This window comes from Macaca thibetana, chromosome 2 (genome assembly GCF_024542745.1).
Source record: "Macaca thibetana thibetana isolate TM-01 chromosome 2, ASM2454274v1, whole genome shotgun sequence".
NCBI classification, from domain to species: Eukaryota; Metazoa; Chordata; class Mammalia; order Primates; family Cercopithecidae; genus Macaca; species Macaca thibetana.
In genome coordinates this window covers 14,996,184-15,023,543 of record NC_065579.1, presented here as the reverse complement: position 1 = coordinate 15,023,543, position 27,360 = coordinate 14,996,184, and the positions used below count along the sequence as shown (strand labels likewise).

The following is a 27,360-nucleotide window of genomic DNA, read 5'->3' as shown; positions in this document are numbered from 1 at the left end:
TGTTTTGCTTATTGTTATAGACCCACATCCTAGAAATGGTGCTCTTGTAATATGACATTTATTTGCTGCATGAATGGATGAATAAGTGAGGAGGTTAGCAGAAGGTCTGTGGGGGATTTGGGAAAACAATGTATTTGTCAAGTTTCCAGTGGGAAAGATTTGGTGCAGTCACACTGGGTAATTGGAGGAAAGTTTAAGAAGGTGGTTATTTACAAAGGCGTGTGCGGTACATGGGGAATCCACAGGGATAGTGTTGTGCCCCAGGGCTGGTAGCAGTGGGATATGACCACCCCTAGGCCAAAAGGGGCAGGGGAGAGAGCAATGATTGAAACCAGGAAGGAGGGAGACTCTATGGAGAGGGTCACCTTGAGAAGAGCTGTGACCTTCAATTAGGGGACTTAGCAGCCCAAGTTGACTGTGCAGCGAGGGAACCAGGAAATGAAATAATATGACCTTACTCTCTTCCCTTCCTCAGTGTGCTGTTGGGGCTCCTCATGGCTGAATCTCTTTGGAAGCCAGAGGGCGAGGGAGTCTGTTGTTAGAGTCCACACAGGCCAGCCTCCTGGGGCATGGACAGGCATAGCCAGCGCAGAGTAGATTGGGAAAGGCAGACCGAGGCCATCTAGACAGTCGCTTTTAGGAAATCAACACTCATCTCGCAATGCCTGGACTTGGTCTTGAGGGTCCCTGGAAGTCACGGAACCTTTAGCTGGAAAAGTTATAGCAACACAAAGTTTCTGAAGGCCTGAGCAGATATTCTTGTTTTACAAAAATTACCACTCAGCATCCATGGAGTAGCTTTTATATTCTTTGTCCTTTTAGGCAAATAATCTCCCCAAAGCCATCGCAGCTGCTCACACCTTTCTACTGAAGCATCCTGATGACGAAATGATGAAGAGGAACATGGCGTATTATAAGAGCCTGCCTGGTGCCGAGGACTACATTAAAGACTGGAAACCAAGTCGTATGAGGTATATTTGGATTTTTACGTGGCAATTAGTGGCAACCTGGACTGTTAAAGAAATGTCTCTCCATAAGCAGCTACTGATAGCTAAGGACCTCTAGTGATTTTTGGTGACATTTGCTGAATATTATGACAATAGAAATGATTGACTTTTAGCACAAAGTGATCCATTTAACAATGACATTTTGTATTCCGTGATGATTTTAAAAGCCATGTTCCCTTTAAATGCTACATTTTAGAAATATGGTCATTTAATCATTTAGTTTTAAGAGAGTAAAGACATCTTGGAAATCATCTAAAAATGACCAGGAACACAAGAAATAGAAACATAAATCTCCAGTTTTGATGAAGATTGAAATGAGAAGGCATATGTTTTTATATACACATGCACACAAACATGCCCCAAATATATTAAAGTGGAAAATAAAGACGAGTTAGGAAGGCTGATGTGACAAGAGTAGAGGACACTTAAACCTGCGCATCTACGAAGAAGAGTTTTGATGAGAATTAGTCATAAGAACAACAATAAGAAAGAAGGATCTTGTCCTTTTGAGCACTCACTATTGTCAAGGTCTTCTGGAACTCAGGCACTGGGGGCCTGGGTAGCAAGCAAGGGCAGGGCATGGGTGAAAATGGGAATTTGGCTGGGCACAGTGGCTCACACCTGTAATCCCAGCACTTTGGGAGTCTGAAGTGGGTGGATCACGAGGTCAGGAATTCAAGACCAGCCTGGGCAAGGTGGTGAAACCCTGTCTCTACTAAAAATACAAAAAAATTAGCCGGGCATGGTGGCAGGCACCTGTAATCCCAGCTACTTGGGAGGCTGAGGCAAAGAGAATTGCTTGAACCCAGGAGGCGGAGGTTGCAGTGAGCTGAGATCGCGCCACTGCACTCCAGCCTGGGCAACAGAGTGAGACTCTCTCTCAAAAAAAAAAAAAAAGAAGAAGAAAAAAATCCGCCCTCTTTATCTGAGGCCTTAAGCTTGGTGAAAATTCTAGGTCCAAGGGGGGCCCTCAGATACCCCCATTCAGGAAGAGCTGAGAAGGAACTCCAAATGGAGGGTCTCATGCTTATTCAGGGCCTTTCCTGGCCTCTGCAAGTTAGCAGGTTTTGTGTATATCCAGGATCTCTACTTATTTCTTGGAGACTAAGTTGCTTCCTTGGTCCTATTTATTTCTCTCTCTTTTTTTTTTGAAACGAAGTCTCGCCCTGTTGCCCAGGCTGGAGTGCAATGGCACGATCTCGGCTTACTGCAGCCTCCACCTCTCATGTTCAAATGATTCTCCTGCCTCAGCCTCCCTTTATTTCTCTTCTAATTGAGTCTAATCAACAATTAGCAGAAAGTCCTTGAAGTTTCCACTATCTGGCACATGGTTGCCCTTCCTAGTAACTAGTGCTGAGGTATGGTGGCATTTCTGTTTAACTACTAATTAATTGTTGGAGGAAGTGGGGTGACAGACAACTGCACATGTGGTTTGTATCTGTGTCTCCACCTAAATCTCATGTTGAATTGTAATCCCCAGGGTTAGAGATGGGACCTGGTGGGAGGTGATTGGATCATGGGAGTGGATCGTTTATGAATGGTTTAGCACCATCGCCTCTGGGCTGTTCTCATGATGGTGAGTGAGTGAGTTATCATGAGACCTGGTTGTTTAAAAGTGTGTAATACCTCCCCCTCTCTTTCTTCCTTCTTCTCTGGCCATGTGAAGTGCTGGCTGCCCGTTTGCCTTCTGCCATGATTGTAAGTTTCCCGAGGCCTCCCCAGAAGCAGAAGCTGCTATGCTTCCTGTATAGCCTGCAGAACCATGAACCAATTCAACCTCTTTTATTTATAAATTACCCAGTCTCGAGTTTTTTTTTTTTTTTTTTTTTTGACAGAGTCTCGCCCTGTCACCCAGGCTGGAGTATAGTGGCACGATCTTAGCTTACTGCCACCTCTTCCTCCTGGGTTCAAGTGATTCTTGTGCCTCAGCCTCCGCAGTAGCTGGGACTCCAGGTGTGTGACCACACCTGGTAATTTCTGTATTTTTAGTAGAGATGGGGTTTTGCTATATTGGCCAGGCTGGAGGTATTTCTTTATAGCAGTGTGAGAACAGACTAATATACCTGCTCTCAAACTTATATTTTTATTTTCGTTCCATTTTAAAAACGAGTTTTATCGAGGTACAATTTATTTACAATATATTTATCAGTTTTTAAGTGTATAATGCAGTAAGTGTTGACAAATACATCCAGTCCTGTAACTGCCACCATAATCATGACATAGAATATTTTCATCACCCCTGAACAATTTCCTCTTGTCCTTTTGTAGTCAAATTTTTGCTGTAACCCCTGACTCCTGGCAGCCGCTGATCTGATCTCTGTCATAGTTTTCCCATTTTCCTTGATTCAGATTATTATCAAGGGCCTGCTACTTTTTGAATTGAACTAAATAAGAAGTGTATCTATCATAAGCAGAGTAGAAAAATCTAGATATAAAGTAACTCACTGGTTGACTTCTTTAAGGGTCAGTGTGGCTTCAGAGCTAATGAGAGCAAACTTGGTGGTGGTCTTGGTTCCCTTTGAGAGCTCATGACTGTCTCCCTTCACACCAGGAGCGAGCTTCACTAGCTTCTCCGTGCTTTTCAGAGCCTGTTCATCCGAGCAGTGCGAGCGTACAACGGTGAGAACTGGAGAACATCCATCACAGACATGGAGCTGGCCCTTCCCGACTTCTTCAAAGCCTTTTACGAGTGTCTCGCGGCCTGTGAGGGTTCCAGGGAGATCAAGGACTTCAAGGATTTCTACCTTTCCATAGCAGGTTGGTGGTAGGTCAATAGGCTCGCTACTCCTATGGAATAGTCTTCCTTAGATGTCTGCTCTTTGCCTGCATGCCTTCTAGATGCCTGGAGTGGCCTCTGAGGAACTTTTGAGCATATTTATTAATGGGTAACTGAGGGTAGTCACCACCTGCATAGATAAACCTTTGACTTGGCAAGGGCTTCTAGTGAAATCACTGAGAGAAGGTTCAAGCACAGGCCTGCCAAGGTAGAATTCTGTGTCTGCCCTACTTACAGATTTCCTACAGGCATTTTGAAAAATAAAAATGGCCCAGGAGCACCTCAGTGACTTACATTACTGAGATAACTTTGACGATGGCAATTTTCCAACACATACAAAGGTAGAATGAACCTTTAAGTGGCCATCACTAAGGTAGCTTTTTGAAATTTTCTTCTCTGGTTATAAAACAATGTGTGCTCATTATAGGAAGTTTGGAAAACACAGAAAGGAAAAATGAAGAAAGGAAGAAAACATAAAACTCTACGCATAGGTAACCCAGATTTCTGTATAGTGCCTAGACATTTCCCAAGTGCCTTTACTGGGCAGCATCACTCCAGAAACTGGGAAATGGCTAAGGGAGCTCTTTCCCAAAGTGGTTTGAGAACACTGATCCTAGAACTGTGCCTCCCTGAAACAACTAGATAAGTAAAATCTGGACTGTACCTTGGATAAAGGCATCGTAACTATGCACTTGTTAAATAAGTCTGGGAATGGGCTGAGCACTGTGTCTCCTTCTTGAAGAGTCATTGTGCACTTTAATGGTTAAAGGCCCTTAGAAATCCTGCAGTAGAGAAGCCCGTTTAAAGTTATTGAATCCAGGGTTTTCGGTTTTGTTTTTTTTTCAGTCACTTTTTATTCATTAATCTCTTTCTACAAAGTAGGGTTTTTTTTGTTTTGTTTTGTTTTGTCTTAAGAAAACTTTTTATTATGGCAAATTTCAAACATATACAAAAATCAGAGAGAAGAGTAAATAAACCACCATGTACCCATGACCCAGCTTCATGATTGTCAACTCATGGCCACTTGGGCTTCATCTAATTCCCACCTATTTTTCCTCTCATTTTTTTTTTTTTTTTTTTTGAGACAGTCTTGCTCTGTCGCCAAGGCTCGAGTGCAGTGGCGCCATCTCGGCTCACTGCAAGCTCCGCCTCCCGAGTTCCCGCCATTCTCCTGCCTCAGCCTCCTGAGTAGCTGGGACTACAGGCGCCCGCCACCACGCCCGGCTAATTTTTTGTGTTTTTAGTACAGACGAGATTTCACCGTGTTTGCCAGAATGGTCTCGATCTCCTGACCTTGTGATCCGCCCGCCTCGGCCTCCCAAAGTGCTGGGATTACAGGCGTGAGCCACCGCACCCGGCCTCCTCTCATGTTATTTTGAAGCTAATTCCAGATACCATATTATTTCATTTGTAATATTTCAGTATATACCTTTAGAAGGTAAGGACTCTTTGTTTTTTAAACATAACACCAAGCTATTACCCCTGTAAGAATTTTAACAATCATTATTTGATCTCATCATTAAATACCTAAACAGTATCCCAGTCGTTTCAGAAATGTCATAAATACATGTGTGTGCCTTTAATTTACCATTTGTTTGAGTCAGGATCCAATTAAGGTCCATCCATTGCAACGGTTATCTTTTGAAAATTTTTATAGTGGTAAAATATACATAATATGAACTTTATTATTTTAGCCATCATTCAATGTACACTCCATGGCATTGACTACATTCACGTGATTGTGCAACCATCAGCACCATCCATCTCTAGAACTTTCTATGTTTCTCCAAATTGAAACTCTGTATGCAATAACTCCCCATTTCCCCTTGCCCCCTGCCACTGGCAACGGCCTTTCTACTTTCTGTCTTCAAGAATTTGACTGTTCTACATACATTACATAAGTGGAGTCATACAGTCTTTGCCTTTTTGTGACTGGCTCATTTCACTTGGCATACTGTCCTCAAGTTTCATCCATATTGTAGCAAGCTGGTTACATTTTACATTTCGTTTAATCCGTAGGGCCATATCTTTTCCGCCTTGCTGTTGAGGAACCTGCATTTTTGTCCTGTAGAGATTCCCATGGTCTGGGTTTTGCTGAGTGTATCCCCATGTTCCTCTGTCTTCTGTATTTCTTGTAAATTGGTAATTGGATGTAGAGGCTTGAACAGGCTCAATTTGATTTTGTTTTGGGGGTTTTTTTGATGGGAGTCAACTGCTTCATAGCTGATGCTGATGTTTCATCAGGAGGCACATAATGGCTGCGGTCTCTCTCCATCTATCTTTGATATAGCTAAGATACATGTGTATTGTAAATCAAAGAGTATCTGAGACAAGTCTCAATCAATTTAGAAAGTTTATTTTTGCCAAGTTAGGGACGTACTTGTGACATAGCCTCAGGAGGTCCTGACAACATATGCCTAAGGTACTCAGGGCACAGTTTGGTTTTAAACATTTTAGGGAGACATGAGACATCAGTTAATATATGTGAGATGTATATTGGTTCAGTCCAGAAAGGCAGGACAACCTGAAGTGGGAGAGGGTTTCCAGGTCATAGGTAGGTAAGAAACAAATGGTTGCATTCTTTTGAATTTCTGATTAGCCTTTCACTGAATATGCAATTTAGAGGAATAGCCATTTATGCTTTAGTCTGGCTTAGTGAAACAACACAGAAAAGGAAACAATTATATGTACATTTGTTCCACATGAGCAGATGGATGACTTTGAGTTCTGCCCGTCCTTTGTCCACAAAACTTCCTTGTGGGCAAATTATAAGAGAGGTTTGTGGCTTTTTTTTTAAATCTTTGTAGCTATCTTATTTAGGAATAGGATGGGAAACAGGTTTGTCCTACATGGTTCCCAGCTTGACTTTTCCATTTGGCTTAGTGATTTTGGGGTCCTGAGATTTATTTTCCTCTCACAGTGTAGATATATAGATATTTAGAGTTTCTTTAGTTTTTATTTTTTTGTTTGTTTGTTTTGTTTTTTGAGACGGAGTCTCGCTCTCCCCCAGGCTGGAGTGTAGTGGCTCGATCTCGGCTCACTGCAAGCTCTGCCTCCTGGGTTCACACCACTCTCCTGCCTCAGCCTCCTGAGTAGCTGGGAGCACAGGCGCCCACCACCACACCCGACTAATTTTTTGTATTTTTAGTAGTGACGGGGTTTCACCGTGTTAGCCAGGATGGTCTCGATCTCCTGACCTCGTGATCCGCCCCCCTCAGCCTCCCAAAGTGCTGGGATTACAGGCGTGAGCCACCGCGTCTGACCTTTAGTTTTTATTTTTAAATAATTTCAAACTTGTAGAGAAGACGGAAGAATCATACAAAGAACTCTCATGTACACCTTACCTAGATTCACCAATTTGTAACATTGATTGTCCCACATTTACTTTATTGCTCTCTCCGTATGTGCTGTGGGTATAATTATTATTGTTATTATTTTATTTATTTATTTATTATTTTTTTTTGACATGGGGTTTCCCTCTTGTTGCTAAGACTGGAATGCAGTGGCATGATCTCGGTTCACCGCAACCTCTGCCCCCCAGGTTCAAGCAATTCTCCTGCCTTAGCCTCCTGAGTAGCTGGGATTACAGGCGTGCACCAACACGTCTGGCTAATTTTTATGGTTTTAGTAGAGACGGGGTTTCGCCACGTTGGCCAGGCTAGTCTCGAACTCCTGACCCCAGGTGATCCACCCTCCTCAGCCTCCCAGAGTGCTAGGATCACAGGCGTGAGCCACCACGTGCGGCCTATTTTATTTTGTTTTCGAGACAGAGTCTCGCTCTATCACCCAGGCTGTGGTGCAATGGCGCGGTCTTGGCTCACTGCAACCTCCGCCTGCTGGGTTGAAGCAATTCTCTTGCTTCAGCCTCCTGAGTAGCTGGGACTACTGGCAAGTGCCACCACGCCTGGCTAATTTTTTGTATTTTTAGTAGAGATGGAGTTTTGCTGTGTTGGCCAGGCTGGGTTTGAACTCCTGACCTCAAGTGATCCCCCCGCCTTGCCCTCCCAAAGTGCTGGGATTATAGGCTTGTGCCACCGTGCCCGGCTGTGTATAATTATTTTTATTTCAGAACTATTTGGAAGTATGTTGCACATGCATTATTACTCTTTACCCCCCATAATGCTTCAGTTTACTTCCTAAGAACAATAATACTATCTAAATATCCATAGTAATTAATTTCAGGAAACTTAATATACTAGATACAATGCTTGTATTAATCTGTAGTTCATATTCCCCTTTTGTTAATTGTCACAATAATGTTCTTTCTAGCACCATTTTTTTTCCTGGTATAGTTTCCAGTTCAGAATCATGTTTCCTATTTATTTATTTATTTTATTTATTTATTTATTTATTTATTTTGAGACGGAGTCTCGCTCTGTTGCCCAGGCTGGAGTGCAGTGGCCGGATCTCAGCTCACTGCAAGCTCCGCCTCCCAGGTTTACACCATTCTCCTGCCTCAGCCTCCCAAGTAGCCAGGACTACAGGCGCCCGCCACAGCGCTCGGCTAGTTTGTATTTTTTAGTAGAGACGGTGTTTCACCATGTTAGCCAGGATGGTCTCGATCTCCTGACCTCGTGATCCGCCCGTCTCGGCCTCCCAAAGTGCTGGGATTACAGGCTTGAGCCACCGCGCCCGGCCAGTTTCCTATTTATTTGTCATCTTCCTTTCGAATTCTTTAATCTGAAACAGTCCTTTGGCCTTTCTTTGTCTTTTTATGCCAATGATATTTTTAAAAAATATAAGCTAATTACTTTGTAAACATTCCTCAATTTGGGTTTCTATGATGTGTCTTCACAGTTACATTCAGGTTATGTCATTTTGGCTGGACCGGTATATAAATGTCCTCCTCAGGATATCACGTCAAGATATGTATGATGTTTGTTTGTACCCTTATTGTTGATGTTAATTTTTTGTTGGTGGTGGTAGTAAGTATGTAAGACTTTTTTGTTGGTGGTGGTAGTAAGTATGGAGGTGTGTTTTCAAAGTCAACCAAAGTGGAATTAATAGTTCAAAGAGTAAATGTTTCTGTAAATTAATTTTAGTGTTTTAAGGTATCATTTCGTACTTCCTACCAGCAATGTTTGAAAGTACCTGTTCCTCCACAGTCTTACTTACAAAATGTGTGCAACCCTCCTGGAGTCTTTTGCTTCTAGCTGCATAAAGGGAGAAAAGGGAGGGAGCCAGGGATCATGTGGGAGGTCTTAGGGGTTAAGCCTGGAAGTAGCATTCCTTAATTGTTATCTCAACATGTCATTGGCCATGACTAGTCATATGGCCCCAACCTAGCTGCATGGGAAATGTAGTCTTTGACTATGTTTAGGTTCACCTTACTCTCTTTCAAAGGCTATATAGATTCTATTATTTTTATATACTGTAATTTATTAATCATCCTATTGACTGGCATTTAGGTACTTTCAAGTTTGTTTGTTTGTTTGTTGTTTTAAACAGTGTTTATGTATGCCTATGTCTAAAGAAAATTTCCTAGAAGTAGACAGCTGGGTTGGAAAATATGTGTATTTTAACCTTTGATAAATTTTACCAAATTGTTCTCCAAAAAGTTTGTTCCTGTTTTGCTTCCATCAACAGAATATGAGAGTGTAAATTTCACTGTTCTCTTCTTAATACTACATTATGAATTTTTAAAAATTTTGCAATTTAGTAGTTTAAATTATTTTGGGGGTAATTGTATTTCTTAATTACAAAAGAGGTGTAGCATCTCTCACAATGTTTTTTAGACATTTTAATAATTTCTGTTAATACCGTTTGGCCATTTATATAGTGGATGTTCATCTTATTGATTTGAAACAACTTTGTATATTAAAGATTTTCAGCTCCTTGTGGGTGTTGCAAATATTCTTCTTTTACCTTTTTCATTTGGGCAGGAGGCAGAAGTAGCATATTAAGAAAATAATGGATGCACTGCTCTGAAAATTTTACGTTTTGTTTCAGATCATTATATAGAAGTTCTGGAATGCAAAATACAGTGTGAAGAGAACCTTACCCCAGTTATAGGAGGCTATCCAGTTGAGAAATTTGTGGCTACCATGTATCATTACTTGCAGTTTGCCTATTATAAGTGTAAGTAATCTTCTGTGTCATCTTGGGTGAGTCCTTCTAAGACTGTAAAATAGAAGTAATAACTCTTAGCTATGGCTGTTGAGAGTTCATCGAGGTCACACTGACAACTCTGGTGCCATGCTTTGTGCAAAAAGGCAGCATGGCTTAGTGATTCAGGGCAGAGCCTGTAACCACACTGCCTGGGTTCGATTTCAGCCTTATCACTTACTAGCTTCTCTGTGCTTTAGTTTCCTCATTGTGAATACAGATTGTAGTACTAACCTTATAGGATTGTCATGAGGACTAAATGAATTCATAGATGTGAAATGTCTGGGGTATGCCCCCCACACTGGCACATAGCAAACTGTGTGTTTGTTTTTGTTACCATTATTTGCCTTCCTCCTCATCACTGGCTTTACTTTTCAGACTGTTTGAGTTTCTTTTCTTTTCTTTTTTTTTTTCTTTTGAGACTTGCTCTGTTACCCAGCCTGGAGTGCAGTGGTGTGATCTTGACTTACTGCAACCTCCACCTCCAAGGTTCAAGTGATTACCCTTCCTCAGCCTCCCGAGTAGCTGGGATTACAGGTGTGCACCACCACACCCAACTAATTTTTTGTATTTTTAGTAGAGATGTGGTTTCACTGTGTTGGCCAGGCTGGTCTTGAACTCCTGACCTCAAGTAATCCACCCACTTCAGCCTCCCAAAGTGCTGGGATTACAGGTGTGAGCCACTGCACCCATCGCCCTCCCTTGATCTGAAATGGGAGTTTCTCAATCAGAACGTTCTAGTGGACAATGGGAGGCAAACATGGGCGAGAAGGAAGTACAGAGTTAGACTTCAGAGGCTGTGTGTTTCGGCTTTTCCTCCTCTCCCTGTACCTGACTTTGCCAAGTGCCACTTGTTCAAGCAGTGTGTCCCTTGGCAGTTCAGTTCCAAGCATAGAAGAATTATTAGGGACAGTGGCAGCAGGAATGTTTCTGCCCTAATGAAGTGCCAGGGTCTAGTGGTGGCAGCTTTCTGGCTAGAATAGATCCCCCGGGTTGCCCCTTCACTCCCTTTGGGAGTGGCTGGTCTCACGGTGCCCTGGGAAAAGTGAGAGAGGTGATCTTGGCTTTAGCCCTCCTTTCCCACTGTGATAATTGTGTTTTTTGTTGGGATTCCTCATTATCTCACCTCCCATCCTCTTCAGAACACAGGGTAAGCCTTGCACCCTGAAGGTCAGAAAAAGAAAAAGAATATGTATTATATAAATATAAAAAGCCATAAGGTCTTCTAGCTCACTGAGCATGGCTTGGTTCTAAATGTATAAAGCTAGAACACTAGGAATTTAGAAGTATTCTGGACACATCCGGGTTCTGGCAGCTCCCTGGCCCTCTGAAATCCTCACATGCCCTGAAAATCGCCCTGCATAACGGAAACTGGCAAACACTTATCAACACTGGTAGACTGAGGCCTCTAGCCATGCTTGCTGCTTCCCAGGAAATCTGCTTTCGGGGATCAACAGTATGAATGAAATGTACTTCCTGAAATGAGATTCCTGAAAATCTGCCCTGTTTTGAATTTTTCCTAGACCGTCTACCACACTACATTGCTTGAGGGCAGGTGCTGGTGTTTATATTTGAAGAGTAAATGCCCCTAAAGGCTGGCTTTAAAGTAGTCATTACAGGAAACAGTCACTGGGTGGCACAATTTATTCATACCCAAGCTTTGGCTACTCTGGCCAACCACAGCTTTAGCAGAGGTACTGTTGTGTAAATTAGAGTGGAATGTGCCGGAATAAATACGAGGGGCTTTGTGTCTCATCACCTCTTCCTCCTTATCCTGTACTCCCAAGACAAATCCCAAGCCCTGCAAAATCTCTCTGCTGAAGGTACTGTCTTAGGTGGGCAACACCAAACAGAGAGGTTGGAGGTGGGAGTTCTATCCTCAGGAGGTGTCAAAACCAGGCGGTTTTCCAAATCCCCTCCAGCCCAGAGGCTCCACCATCCTTTGGGTTTTCCAGGTCTGGTTTAGCCGTAGGGGAGCTAACCTAGATCTGGAGACTGTGGCCCCATCCAGATGGGATCCAGATACTCTAGGCCCCAAATGAGAAACCTGTTTACTGAGCACATCCTCCCTATCTCCCTCAGCCCCAGGACAATCCAGCTTTTTCCAGCTCCTTCCAGGCACCTGAGACCAGCTCGGGTCACCAGAGCTGGAGGTGGAACATAGGCATTTCTCCGTAGGTATGTGCCTAACTAGAACTAAGTTTCAAGCCTGGCTTCTAGGCTACTGTGGAGACCCCATCTGTGGCGTGCCCACCCAGGGCTGCCAGTCGGCCCCAGGCTCTCTGAAGGAAGGACAGTGGAGAAGGGGCTTGTTCATATGACCTTTTGTTTAGAAGCAGAACCAGTGAGAGGAATTATAGGGCGTGGTTTGCTGATGTCTTCATTTGTCTTTTCTTCCCAACCCCAGTGAACGACCTGAAGAATGCAGCCCCCTGTGCAGTCAGCTACCTGCTCTTTGATCAGAATGACAAGGTCATGCAGCAGAACCTGGTGTATTACCAGTACCACAGGGACACTTGGGGCCTCTCGGATGAGCACTTCCAGCCCAGACCTGTAAGTCTGGTGCACCACACCTTCCCTTTTTCTCTCATTCTCGCCTTCTGGAGACTACCTGGTACCTTAAGAGAAAGGGTTATTTTGAAAATAAAGGGGCTGGGCACGGTGGGTCACGCCTGTAATCCTGGCACTTTGGGAGGCTGAGGCGGGCAGATCATGATGTCAGGAGTTCAAGACCAGCCTGGCCAACATAGTGAAACCCTGTCTCTACTAATACAAAAATTAGCCAGGCGTGGTGGCACGCGGCTGTAGTCCCAGCTACTTGGGAGGGTGAGGCAGAAGAATCACTTGAACCCGGGAGGCAGAGGTTGCAATGAGCCAAGATTGGGCCCCTGCCCTCTAGCCTGGAGATAGAGTGAGACTCTGTCTGAAAAAAAAAAAAAAAAAAAGGAAGTAAAGGAAAAGTCATTTTTTTCTGTAGTTTTGCGCGTGTGTGTGTTGTAACATTTTACTGCTTCATTCCGATTTCTGAATCTGTAAAAACTCTACAAATTTCGATCATTGCAGAAATATTTTACTTGGAAAGCAAAATTCTCTCATAATCCTACACCTTCTCACTCTCTCTTTTTTTTTGAGACAGATTCTTGCTCTGTCGCCTAGGCTGGAGTGCAGTGGCGTGATATCGGCTCACTGCATCCTCCGCCTCCTGAGTTCAAGCCTCCCGAGTAGCCTCCCGAGTAGCTGGGATTACAGGCATACACCAACACATCAGGCAAATGTTTGTAGTTTTAGTAGAGATGAGGTTTCGCCGTGTTGGCCAGGCTGGTCTCGAACTCCTGACCTCAGGTGATCTACCCACCTCAGCCTTTCAAAGTGCTAGCCACTGCGCCCAACCTGTGCCATCTCTTTATCCCCTGCTTTAAAGGTATATATTTACTCATATATATAGTAAATATTTGTGTATTTTTATAAAAACAAGATCATATTTACATAGTCTTACAACTTTTTGCAACTTTCTTTGTCTTTCTAACAATTAGTCGTGAATATTTCTCCATGTCACATCCATGTAACTTCTTAATTATTATCCTTTAACAGCTCCCTGGTAGTCTCTTTTGTGGATGGACCATCATTTAATTCCCTTGATAGGCAAACTCACCACTTAGCATGTGTTGTTAGCAAACCCCATTCATCATATATTACTTTCAAAAGATTTTTCCTAATTGATCTTTGCTCTTTACTTGTATTTTCATTGGGATTTCTATATGCCATCTTGATTTTCATAAATTTGTCTTCCACTGAGGGCTGGCCACTCTTTTTTTTAAAAAAATCGAGATATAATTTATATAGGATAGAATTCACCATTTTAAAGCATACAGTTCAGTGGTTGTTAGTATATTCAGAGTTGTACAGCCATTACCACTATCTAATTTTAAACATTTTCATCACCTTAGAAAAACCCCATATCCTGTTCCTCCCTCCTCCCAGTTCTAAGATGAAAACGTTGGTCCTATAAACTGTTCTCTGTTGTGTCTGAACAGGAAGCGGTTCAGTTCTTTAACGTGACCACACTCCAGAAGGAGCTGTATGACTTTGCTAAGGAAAATATAATGGATGATGATGAGGTGAGTTTTCATGCTTAGCACATGTCTGGTGGCTAAAAGAAAATATTGCTCACATCTTTGCTAAAAATCACTGGAAGGCCGAGTCCTCCCTGAAGTAAGAAACAGAGGGGACCTTGAGAAGAACAGTTACTGTGGGTGTTTCAATGACAGCCAGAATGCTGGCATGGGAAAGAGCAGCTTTCTAGGAAACCCAGGCAGGAGTGCCACATTTCCTGATAGTGAAACGGGTGTGGGGCGACGCTCCAGGAATTCACAGTGGTCACTCTTCATCTTTGCACTTTATATAAAAACGGTGAATTTTTAATTGCTCAGCACTCTGAAGATACATGGATACTCCCACCCCAATTTTTCTATTAGACTATTGCTATAATTATTTTTTCTAAATTGCATCTTTACTGTAAGCATTTTCTCATTCTCTAGAATTGCTTGAAATTCCTGATTTCACCTTACTCAGCTGACCCGTTTTCTGACCCCGATTCATCTGGTTATGAAGTGGTCATTTTGTGGTGGGGCAGCCTGGTCACAGAAAAGCCATCATTAGCGGTAGTATTTAGAGAGATGTGTTTGGAACAAACAGGAAAATGCTTACTGAGAAAGCTGGGAACGTGTCAGCTATTGGAGCTCTGAGAGAGCTGTGAGCTTGCTCTGGTCTGATCCTTCGTTTTGTAGATGAGGAGCATGGGGCCAGCAAGTTTCCTGAGCCTCCAGGTCTGCTCTTCCTATACCCTGGTTTTAGGTGAAGCACCTCTGAATAAGACATCTTCATGGAATTTGTTTTCTGTCTACAAATATGTGTGGGATGAACTCATCACTGGTATTAAACAACTGAGCCTCAGTTCTTTATCCATAAAATGGGAATAATAATACTGCCCTCCCAGGGTTGGAGAATAAAATACTATGTTGCATGTGGAAATGCTTTCTAAACTGGAAAGTGATGCACATGCCTGTGTCTTGGGTTGTGTATCCTTGAAGCAGAGCCTGAGACAGGATCCCAAGATGCCACCGGGGCCATTCCCCCATTCCCTAAAGGGAGGAACACCAGCCAGATACCAACAAGATTGGCCACTGTGGTTTGGAAAGTATAGCAGAGGCTGGGTGTACTGGCTCACGCCTGTAATCCCAGCATTTGGGAGGCCAAAGCAGGTGATTGCTTGAGTCCAGGAGTTCAAGACGAGCCTGGGCAACATGGCGAAAACTTGTCTCTACAAAAAATACAAAAAAATTAACTAGGTGTGGTGGAGTGCACCTGTAGTCCCAGCTACTTGGGAGGCTGAAGGAGTCTGTGGAGGTTGAGGCTGATATTGCGCCATTGCACTCCAGACTCGGCAATTGGAGTAAGACCCTGCCTCAAAAAAAAAAAAAAAAAATAAAAGGAAAGTATAGAAAAATATATTTAGAGGCAGGGCACGGTGGCTCAAGCCTGTAATCCCAGCACTGTGGGAGGCCGAGACGGGCGGGTCATGAGGTCAGGAGATCAAGACCATCCTGGCCAACACGGTAAAACCCCATCTCTACCATCTCTACTAAAAAAATACAAAAAAACTAGCCGGGCGAGGTGGCGGGCGCCTTTAGTTGCAGCTACTCGGGAGGCTGAGGCAGGAGAATGGCGTAAACCCGGGAGGCGGAGCTTGCAGTGAGCTGAGATCCGGCCACTGCACTCCGGCCTGGGCGACAGAGTGAGACTCCGTCTCAAAAAAAAAAAAAAAAAAAAAAAAAAAAAAAATATATATATATATATATATATATATATATATATTTAGAAAAGGTAGGAGGAGTTGAGTTCCCAGTTATCTAGAGGCAGGCTACTATGGATGTTTTGGTATATATCTTTCCATTGTTTTTTATTATTAAAGAAAAAAAATTTATAGTTTTAAATTTATGTTTTTCTATATATTTATTATAAACTCAGCTATAATTATGTCTCATGACTTTTTCACTTGATATTATAATATGAGCAGTTTCTCTTGTTATATTTTTCTAAACCAGCTTTATTTAGATGTTATTCACATACAGTAAAGTGCTCCTTTTTAAAGTATATAATTCAGTGGTACTTACTATATCCACAAAATTTTGCATCCATCACTGTTATTTAACTTTAGAACATTTTTATCGCCCCCAAAAGAAACTCCATCGCTAAGTCACTTCCCATTTCTCCTCCGGGCCAACGTTCCCACTCCTGCCTCCACCTCTAGCCCCTGGAATATCCTAATCTACTTTCAGTTTCTGTTGATTCTCCTGTTGTGGCCATTCCATATAAATGGAATCATAGGGTATGTGGTCTTTTGTGAGTGGCTTCTTTCACTGAGCATATGTTTTCAAAGTTCAGCCATGTTGAACATGTTACCTGTAAAATTTCCTTTGTACTACCAAGTAATATTCTTCTGTATGGATATATCACATTCTGTTTCTCCTTTCTTCAGTTGATGGATGTTTGGGTTGGTTCCACTTTTTGGCTATTTTGAATAATGATGCTATGACCATTTGTGTACAAATTTTTGTTTGAACATAAGCTTTCCAGTTTTTTTTTTATACGTAGGAGTATATACATAGGTATCATGTTAGGCCATTTTTGCATCACTGTAAAGAAATACCTGGTTGGGTGCAGTGGCTCATGCCTGTAATCCCAGCATTTTGGGAGGCCAAGGCAGGAGGATTGCTTGAGCCCAGGACTAGCCTGAGTAACATAGTGAGACTCTGTCTCTACAGAAAATTTAAAAATTAGCTGGGCATGGTGGCACAGGAAGTGTGGCAATGGCATCTGCTCGGCCTCTGGTGACGTCTCAGGAAGCTTATGGTCATGGCAAAGGGGGAGCTGCCATATGTCACATGGCAAGAGCAGTGCCACACTCTTTTAAACAACTAGATCTCGTGTGAACTCAGAGTGAGAACTCACTTATTATCTTGAGGAGAGCACCAAGACATTTTTGAGGCATCTGCCCCCTGACCTGAATACCTTCCACCAGGCCCCACTTCCAACACTGGAGATTACATTTCAACTTGAGATTTGGAGGGGACAAATATCCAAACCAAATCAGGTACATACCTAGGAATGGAATTGCTGGGCCATATGGTAACGGTTTAACCTGTTGAGAAACTGCCAAACTGTTTTTCAAAGTGGCTGTACCATTTACATTCCCATCAGCAGTGTATGAGAGTTCCAACTTTGCAATGTCTTCAACAAAACTTAATATTGTCTTTTTTATTAATAGTCATGCCAGTGGATGTAAGTAGTATTTCATTGTGGTTCCAACTTGCACTTTGTTTGTTTGTTTGTTTTGAGACAGAGTTTCACTCTTATTGCCCAGGCTGGAGTGCAATGGTGCGATCTTGGCTCACTGCAACCTCTGCCTCCCAGGTTCAAGCAATTCTCTTGCCTCAGCCACTGTAGCTGGGATTACAGGTGCGCACCACCATGCCCAGCTAATTTTTTGTATTGTTAGTAGAAATGGGGTTTCACTATGTTGGCCAGGCTGGTCTCGAATTCCTGACCTTAGGCGATCCACCCGCCTCAGCCTCCCAAAATGCTGGGATTACAGGTGTGAGCCACTGCGCCCAGCTTGATTTGCACCTTCTTAGTGACTAATTATGTTGAGCATCCTTTCATGATTGGCCATTTGTATATCTTTGAAGAAATGTCTATTCAAATCTTTTGTCCACTTTAAAATTGTTATTTATCTTTTTATTGTTGTGTTGTAGAAGTTCTTTAGATATTCTAGTTATAAGTTCCTTATCAGATATATGAATTGTAGATATTTTCTCACAATCTGTGGGTTTTTTCACTTTCTAAATGGTGTCTTGAAGCACAAGTTTTCGAATTTGATGAAATTCATTTATCTGTTCTTTCTTTTGTTGCTTTTGTTTTGTGTGTTATATCTAAGAAACCATTGCCTAATCCAAGGTCACAAAGATTTACTCCTGATTTTTACTGCTATGATTTTTATAGTTTTATCTCCTGCATTTAAATTTACAACCCATTTGAGTTAATTTTATGTATGATATTAGGAAGAGGTCTAGTTTCATTCTCTTGAACGTGAATAGCCAGTTGTTACAGCACTATTTGTTGAAAAGACTTTTTCACCATTGAATTGTCTTGGTACCCTTGAAATAAATCATTATTTTGTCAAATGCTTTTTCTGCATCTATTGAGATGGTCACATGATTTTTGTTTCCCTTATTAGTTAATATTCATTATAAACATGACTTTTTTGTGACTACTATTATATGATATAGAATTTTTAGAAATATAGCCTTTTTGTAGGCATTTAGTTTGCTTCTAACTTTTTTGCTTTTACAAATAGCATAGCAGGGACTAAATTGTTTACTTCTTCTCTAATCATTTCCTTAGAAAAAATTCCCAGTGGTGAAATTCCTGGTCTAAGGCTGTGAACACTTTGAAGACTTCTGATGTATAAGAACAACATATATAGAAAGCAAATCGTAGATATTAGAACACGAAGAGATTTTTCACAGGATTCAGTAAAGCTCTGTCATGTCACAGATAAGGAAACAAACTCAGAAAGATAGAGTGCCTTGCTCATAGTCACACAGAGGGTTAGTAATCATCTAATGAACACACCAAGCTTATTGCAGGCTTTAAAATTCCTAGGATTCTTGGATTTGGCACTTTCAAGATAAAAGGACTTTGTTGAAGGTTCTGGAGTAGTTTGCTTATTAATTGAGGCTTTAGAATTGTGAAAGAACTAATCCATCTCTAAAGAATGAACCATTTTCTTACTATATACCAAATTATGGCAAGTAATACTCTGAAATGAAAATATAACCAAAATCATAAAATTCTTAGTTTAATCCTTCCATTTTCCAAAGGACATACTACTACTTTACCTGCTGATATGTGTGGCATTCTTCCTTATTATCTTTCTGGCATTGAAATGTGTATAAGCACTCCTGAAAGTCTACACACTGGTTCAAAATTTTGCAGAGGTTTATTACAGTTTCAGAAACTTTTTAAAACAGGCTGAAATAGATGCTTCAGGTTTCAAGTTCTGATGGTTGTTTGCTTCAGGAAAGTCCAAAGAAACAGAATATAATTTGTTGGAAGGATTTATTGAGGGAGTGCTCTCAGGTAAGAACAGAATGAGGGTCAGAGGAAGGAGCTCAACAAAGATGTGATCTCAGCTGGAGTCAAGCTTCGCCTGCTCCCACGGGGGACTCTGGAGCAGGAATTGCACCGCAGAGTTGTTCCTGCCTTTTGTAGTCCCCCTTATCAGTCTGTCATTCATTCTTTGTTGTCAGGAGGGGCTGGTGTGTAGCCTCTCTGGCAAGACTGCTGTTGTTTTTTTGTTGTTGTTTTTTGGCCAAAAGCAATTGCCCAGAGATGGGGCAGCTGCCAGCCATTAGCAAACAGCCCTCGCCGGAGTTGGGGATGGGTGCGCTGGGGAGGAGATCTGAGCGAGGCCCCAGCAGTATTCACTACAACAGCCATGCAGGGGATGCAGTTCTTTCCTCTGTGCTGCCTCGGGCACTCGTTACTAGTGAGCTAAAAGCAAGTAATACCATCATCCCACAAGTCACAACAGACACACAGCAGGATATAGTAACTCCCTAAGCAGAAGTTGTGGCTATACACATAATCCCTCTACTATGCTGTGTTTTCCTTTTGGGGTCTAGAAAGCAACTGAAAAACACTTTTTCCAAGCCATAGTGTTCTACTGTTACAATTTGAGTTTCTAATCTCAGGCATGACATAGTAGAAGTATTTGATGATAATACTAAGACTCCCATTTGTGTCTCATGTACTTGATAGGTTTTCCAGTTATTCCCAAATGCTGCAAGATTTGTATAAATTTCTCTGTGTTAAAACATCAAAAGGAGCCAACTCTGGCCTGGGATGGTGAGCTCAGTGAAGGGGTCGAGCTTTAGCAGGGGTGGTGGGGCCGGTCTGTGCTGACTCTTACGGAAGGTGCCTCAGCCTTGGTCATTCACTCATTCTCTGCAGAAAAGAGAAAGGGTGTCATCAGCTGGTGGTCCAGGAGGGTTATAGGAGAGAAGTCAATGCGGAGAAGAAATTGGGAAGGGTGCTGGGCTGCTTCAAGTTGAAGTGTAAGGCTGATTGCAGGAGGGAGCAGGTGAGCTCCTGGTACCGACACTGGGCAAGTGGATCCCACTGTCCCTGTGTGTCTCTCCTGTAAGAGGGGTGATTGCTTCAGTCATACCAGCAATATGTATGCATGCACTCAATCATTCATTCTTCAACATATTTATTGAGCACCTTCTGTGTGCTGGGCTCTGGAGAAGAAGAATCAAGCCAGGCCCTGGTCCTTGAGAAGTTTGTGTTCTGGTGGTCAAGGCAGAAAGGGAACAGATAGAAAGTGTTCCTGTGGGAGACCTGCACGTGAGAGGGGAGGAAGAGGAGTAGGCAGAGATGCACACAGGAGGGGCACTTGGTAGAGCTGTTCACAGGCTGGGCTGTCTGCCTCACACAGCATGTTGGCGGATCTCGCAGAGCACTTGTTAGCAAGTTCAAATGGAGTGAAAGCCGAGGTCCCCTCCACAGGGAGAAATCAGGTCCTCTGGGCCCCAGACCAGCAGAGGAAACCTGTTTCAGCCAAAGCAGACAGTGGCAATGGCCTCTCGGGATACTCTTTCTGCTCATCAGCACTTTTAAAAGTCCAATGAGCCCATTTAACAAAGTTGTCCTGTTGTCTCTCACAGGGAGAAGTTGTGGAATACGTGGATGACCTCTTAGAACTGGAGGAGACCAGCTAGCCCACAGCAACCAGACTTCCTGTTGACGTTCAGGAAACACAGATTCTTCGTCCTTTTCCCAACAGCCCAGGCTGTTGATACCTCAGAGCCTTCCCTTTACTCTCCGAAGTGAACGGGAAGCCCCCGTCTCTCTCACTACATGTCACCAGGGGTGAGCCTGCCTTTCCCGTCTTCACACCTGCCACCTCGTGTTCACACCTATCTTCCTTACCTTCTTTTTGAGATGGAGTCTCGCTGTGTCGCCCAGGCTGGAGTCCTTTGGCACGTTCTCGGCTCACTGCAACCTCTGCCTCCTGGGTTCAAGCGATTCTCCTGCCTCAGCCTCCCAAGTACCTGGGATTACGGGCATGTACCACCATGCCTGGCTAATTTTGTATTTTCAGTAGAGACGGGGTTTCGCCATGTTGGCCAGGCTGGTCTTGAACTCTTGACTTCAGGTGATCCACCTGCCTTGGCCTCCCACAGTGCTGGGATTACAGGTGTGAGCCACCGTGCCCGGCCTCTTTCTCACCTTTACATCTGTCTTCTTATCCTCACATCTGTTTTCACACCTTCACCCCTGTCTTTCTCATGTTCACACTTGTCTTCCCTGTGTTCATGCCTGACTTTCTCACCATTTTGGTTTGAAGGACAGTCTTCTCTGGCTTGTTTTTTTGTTTTGTTTCTTTTTTTTTTCCCCAGAAAATCAGTATTATTTTTTAAATAAGAAAAACCTTCCTAAAAGATGATAATTGTGAAAACCTCCTTTGGCTTGTTTGCTCTTCCAGATTTTAGTCTCCTTTCTCCCCATCCAGGAAAGATGGTGGAAGACAAAGGCTAAATTTCTCCAGCCTCACAGTGGTCTTCACTTGGTCTGACTTGTACCAGTTCTAGCACCCACTGAAAAACAAGTTGAGTAGAGAGTGTAGAGTACAGAAATGTGGCTTTTGCCCCACTTCGCAGCTCCAAAATTACAACGGTTGGCCAATCCCATTTGAGGACAATGCTTAGTTATAAGTCTCCGAGATGGAAAAAGAAGAAAGTCAGAGCTGTCTAGTTTCATTTATTCTTTCAGTAAATGTTTATTGAGTACCTACTGTGTGCTAGGCATTGACCAGGGAACTACAGATACTTCACTGAATAACGGGAAAGTTCCCTGTGCTCATGGAGCTTACATTCTACAGGGAGAAAGAGATAGCCAATACATAGGAATAAATATATACAAGGTATCATATAGTGATAATTGCTATGGAGAAAAATAAAGCAGGGGAGGGAGTAAGAAATCCTAGAGATGAGGCTGCAGTTTTAAATGGGGCCTCACTGGGAAAGTGACATTAGAGCAGAGACGGGAAGTGGATCCTGGCCAAGGCATTCAAGGCAGAGGAACAGGATGTGCAGTGCCCCTGCTCTGCATGGTCAGGGAAGAGCAGGGAGACCCAGCAGAGTCATGGGCAGGGGAGAATGGAAGGAGAGACGGCTGGGGAGGAGGTCAGGTGGTGGAGGGCCTTGACTTGGCTTCTGCTGAGTGAGATGGGAGCCACTGGAGGGTTTGAACAGAGGAGTGCCTTGATTGATTTATATTTTGCAAGGGTCATTCTAGCTGCCATATTGTGAAAAACTTTAGTGGACAAGGGCAGAAGGAAGAGGGAAGACCTGTTAGGAAGCTGCTGCAAGATTCCAGTCTTGGGCCTGGGCCACAGCAACAGAAGTGGCCAAATCTCTAGATTTATTTTGAAAGCAGAGCCAATAGGATTTGCTGAGAGGTTGAATGTGCAGTGTAAGAGAAGGAAGAGTTAATGATGACATTAAGGTTTTCGGCCTGAATAGCAGGAAAGATGGAGTTACCAGTTACTGAAACGGAAGGATGGGCTGGGTAAGTAAGGAATTTGGTGCAAAGCAGGCTGTCTGTGGTTGGAATGGGAGGTTCTGGCTGCAAATCAAAGTGGAGAGTTTTCTCAGGTCAGGTCTGCAGCAGAGCTCGAGACAGGGATCTTAATGCACTTGGTTTATTGTGGGGGGTGCTCTCGGAACCTGTGAAAGCCTCTATCAGTCATTTATTGGCTGTGAGAAGTTCTCTGGGAGTGCTGGTACATTTGAAGGCAAGTGGCTTCAGTTGAGGGCAAGTCTCTGGAAAAGAGGCTGTAGGCATCTGGCGGCTACCATGCATGGTAGTGTGTTGGTGGGTGTGGGGTCCTGGGAACTGGCTCTGTGAAGGGATCTGGAGGGCACCACAGCGCCCCCTACTGAACCATCAGCATGTCAGTGGCCTTTAAAGCCATGCGGCCGGAGGGGCCACTGAGATTGTCTCTGAGTATTACGGAGAAGCAACAGAAAAGAGCCATGGATGGAGCCCTTGGGCTCTCTGGGAAATCGGAAATCAGCCAAAGAGACTGAGAAGGAGTTACCTTAAGGTCAGAGAAAACCAAGAGAGTGTGGTGTTCTGGAAGCTGAGCTTTCTTTATTCAGGCTCATTCCCTTCCCCAAAGAAGCCACTTGCGTAGTTGGGCCCCTCCAGGGTTGAAGGCAAGAGGAGAAAGGCACAGCATTTGGGAAACAAGACTTTTCCTGCAATAGCCTGGGAAGGAATAAAAGGATAGAGTGTTTGGGTTTTTGTGTAATGGTGGTTAATTGGGGTGGAACACTCACACACTGTGCTTTTTCTGGGCTTTCCTTATCCCTCAGAACACTACCAACCTCGGGGAACTTGGGCGCATCCTTCTGTTTCTCCTTCAGTTCTATCCTGCTTCCCTCATCCCTCTGACACCATGTCCTCACTCACCTGCACAAGAATCCCTGCATCAGGTTCTCTTTTGAGGGTGGCCAACCCAGGACAGTCCCCTACCACTTCTGTCTTGGGCTGAAGTTGCCCATGTCCCCAGAGTCTGTACTCCCAGCGGGGGTGTTTGACCCGAAGAGTCAGTGTTATTACTGGTGGATGCACCATGTCCACAGCAGCCCCCCAATCCCAGCGATGCGTCAGATCTTATGTGGCTTCCTGCTGGGGGAGATGGCCTTTGCCCACGGGATGCCGGGTTCTCCTTTATTTCCTCACCCCACCCTCTACTTTACCAGAGAAACTTCCTTTTGAACTCAGTGGGGAAGAGGGTGATGAGACAGGACTAGAAAGTAGTGGAGGACCCAGCGAGTGGACGCCCTGTTCCGGGATTCCTGAGTCTGTAGATAGTGTGCCCAGCAGCTGTGAACTCCCCTTATAGCCCTGGGCTGCAATGTCCTTCCCAGCTGTGTGAGACAATGAAAGCCGACGTCCACAGGGACCCAGGCTGGGTTGGGTGTTGTGACTTACTCCACCTCTGTGCCCTGCAGAGGTCCCGTTGGGTCCTTGTCTTGTGAGCTTGGGGTGAGCTTTCTGTACATGATGTTGTTCCACATATGGGTTGAGTTGGCATGGTAGGGGGTCCTCGTTTACTCTCTGAAGTTGGCCTCCTTTCACTGGGGATTGAAAAGCACCTCCACCCCTACCCTAGCGATGTCCCCTGAGGACCCTGGTGATAGTACAGTCAATATTGTCAGTACTTTGCTTTGATTGAAGGCTGTGGAGCTGAGTTACCAAAATTTCTATTTCAAAGGAAACCAAACCTTAAAAAAAAAAAAAAAAAAAAAAAAAAGTGGGCTGGTTCTTCCAAACCTACCGTGAAACCCTGATGTGCAGGCTGCACTCAATGACCTCAACCCAACACCTCCCTGTGTTTCTTGGAAGAGCCTAGAAGATTCCTGGATTGAGATCCCATTGGTTCAGCCTCAGTCTGGCCTGTCTTGAAAAAAACAAACACATTTGTAAGCTTTGTGGGAGCTTCCAGGCCCGCTGTAAGATGCCTCGCTTGTCCTTTGGCCCATCAGCATGGAGTTCAGTGGTTGCTCTTTGGTTCTGCAGGCTGGTGGGGAGGCCGCCCATCGTGGTGGGGCATCTGTCCAGCCCCATTGCCACTCAGGGCATCCAAGCAGGAGGCACCCGCTGGGAAGGGTCTAAAGATACTCCTTGTGGCCACTGCTACTGTTCACATTTGACTTGCGGAGAAGTGAAGGGCTGAGGGGAGGTTTGTGTACACACATGTAATTAAAAGTGACTAACTGACCGAAGTGAGCACATACCAACATACGCAACATACTAATATCTTCCTGATTTTTGAGACTTTCTAATTACTACAACTAACCTGTTGTGCTCACCTCTGGAATTCAGAAAGAGAGCCACTGCGAGCACTGACCACAAGGGCTGCCTTAGGAAGGAAATGTGTGCTTTCAGTTCTTATTAGGGGAATTTTAAGAGCACAAAAATTTTATTGAACCCACCTCAGTGGCAAACAGAAAATGATTTGTTAGATTGTCAGTGCGAAGGGGTTTATTATGACTGCTGGTGGAATAAACAGTGACCGGTTTCTGCCAACATTTATGGAAATAACGTTTCTAAGTTTTAAATGTGAGCTGTAAACCGAAGCCACTTCAGTTAAAAAAAAAAAATCAATACTTAAACTGTAGGGAAAAGGTGGATCGGTGCCAGAGAAAACATTATTTAATAGTGTCGGAACATGGAACTGCAACACAGTTTGTAGCAAGGCACTGAGAAAAACCCACAACTAATCCTTCATCGCAGCTGTCTGAACTCTTGATCATCTGCCATCCCCCAAACAGGGACTTCTTTTTTTCTGGTGACTCCAGGCCTGAATGACCTAGTGTGGAGAGTTTAAACTATGTACAAGGGAGCAAAGAAAAAACGGAAAGGAACCTTAAGTAAGCCTCAGCCAAAGGTTTTATGCATGGGACTTCCTGTGCCTGCAGCCAGGGGCAAGACCGATCCCCATGCCTGTCCCCATGACATCTCCCTGAAAGAGAAGACACCATGACAGCCCGGCTTTGCCTTGACTGACCCACTCCTACCCCAGAAATAAGAATCAAGAGCAGCCATGGTTATCCTTAGCCGGCCACATATCCTGGCACCTGACATTGTCCCCACACAAATAGCTGACTTTCGTTGCTTGTTGAATGAATGAGTTGGCTGTATATCCTCTTGGAGCTAGCAGGTAAGATATTAGTGCCTCATTTTATAAGAAGAGAATAGGAAGGAAGTAAGCAATTTGGCCAACAGACACAAGATAAAGATTCCAGAGTTTTATCTCCCACTTTAGGGTGGCAGTCAGTAGGCCAAACTCCAAAGGCCACTGCTGATGTCTTTCTCTGCCTCCTCTCTTTGGGTTAGTGTGGTATGTACAAGCTCACTCTTGTTGAAAATTAGAACTCAGAAAATAGTTGAAAACAAAAGCTTTTTGTTTTTTTACATCACATTAAATGTTTTACTTTGCTTATTCTCTATTTTCTGTTCTATCCACTGGACGGGGATGTCTTCACCACATTCTAGAAGCTGTGTTATAATGAGCTCTGTTTTCTCAGGTCTGTGAAATTTCTGACATTCATCTAACAAAGTAGAAACTTCACACCAGGGACTCCTGGATCTCATGCAGGAGGACTGGTCCTTGCTAGCCATGAGCTGGCTGAGGTCCTGTCGGGCAGTAGAGGCTCATGCCTCTCCCCAGGAAGATTGTCTTTCAGAGGAGATCTGGAATCCCACTAGGAAAAACATTTGGAATCTGTTTCAGACAGGGACCCAACGCATCTTCAGGTGTGACTGTCAACAGCAACTATGCTCCATGCATGCCACTAAGGGGCAGGCAGGAGAAAGAATAGTAGAAGGAGGCAGGTGGAAAGAGTGAGGAACCAGCCAGCACAAAAAGAAGTCCACGTGATGGAGAGTTCAAACAGCTGTCTGAAGAAGAGGTGGAGGACATGGAGATGAGCCCAAGAATTCCAGAGGATGTGGTGAAAAAATCTGGACTGAGGAGGAGAGGAGGTGCAGGGAATAACAGTTGAGTTGATGGATGTCTTAGGTCAGAATCCTTTGAAGCAAGGGAAGTGATGCGGTGCTCTCAAGAGAAGGGGTGTGAGGGAAGCAGGAAGGAGCTAGTAAGGATGTGTCTTCAGTTGGAGACTGGCTTCAGCCTGATCTCATGGGAGCTCTGGAGCATGAATCACATTGGAGTTGGTCCCACCTTGAGGCAAGGAGGCCAGCCTTTTGCATTCCCATGACAGCTGGTCATTGGTTATAGGCTGCCCTAGCAGAGTATAAGGTGGTCTAACTTCTTGGGTGAGGGAACTCCCAGTAGGCCAAGGGCATTTCTCTGCACTGGAAGGGTACACTTATGTGCTTATGAGCATTTTAGCAGCCAACACTCAGGGCAGCTGGAAGATGGGTTCACCTACCTAGCAAAGGGGACCTGGGAGGGGCATCAACAATGTCCACAACATTGGAAGGCTTGGGAGGCATGGATCTGTGGTGGTCATGGACGTGAAAATGGACGTAAGGCAGATGGGATTGGTGCTGATGGTGTCTGAGCTGGATTTGCTAGTTGCCCTTCCACATCTCTTCCAACATGCCCGTCCAACATGCCTGGTGTCCCAGGAGCCTGACCTCTATGGTTCCATTGCCTGGACGACTTCACCCTCGGATTTCCAGTTGCCACTGGGACATGCCAGCAAGAGATGGCAGGGTGAGACAAGGTCTGGGTCCTTAAAATCTTTGCTTCCTCCAGGCCACAGTTGGACACTGGCTGCATTCTCTTTGAGGCCAGAGCCCTTGTCC

General features: G+C 44.0%; 1 protein-coding gene across 1 annotated transcript in view; it reads left to right on the top strand.

Annotated features, from left to right (window-relative positions):
* Positions 1–26,029, top strand: part of CRTAP (cartilage associated protein) — a 31,874-nt gene extending 5,845 nt beyond the window's left edge. Inside the window, 7 exon segments of the mRNA XM_050779405.1 lie at positions 823–949; positions 952–971; positions 3,593–3,764; positions 9,733–9,861; positions 12,296–12,441; positions 13,923–14,006; positions 20,679–26,029. Of these exon segments, the coding sequence (XP_050635362.1) occupies positions 823–949; positions 952–971; positions 3,593–3,764; positions 9,733–9,861; positions 12,296–12,441; positions 13,923–14,006; positions 20,679–20,732 (732 nt within the window). The 3' untranslated portion in view covers positions 20,733–26,029.
* Positions 26,030–27,360: the final 1,331 nt, after the last annotated feature.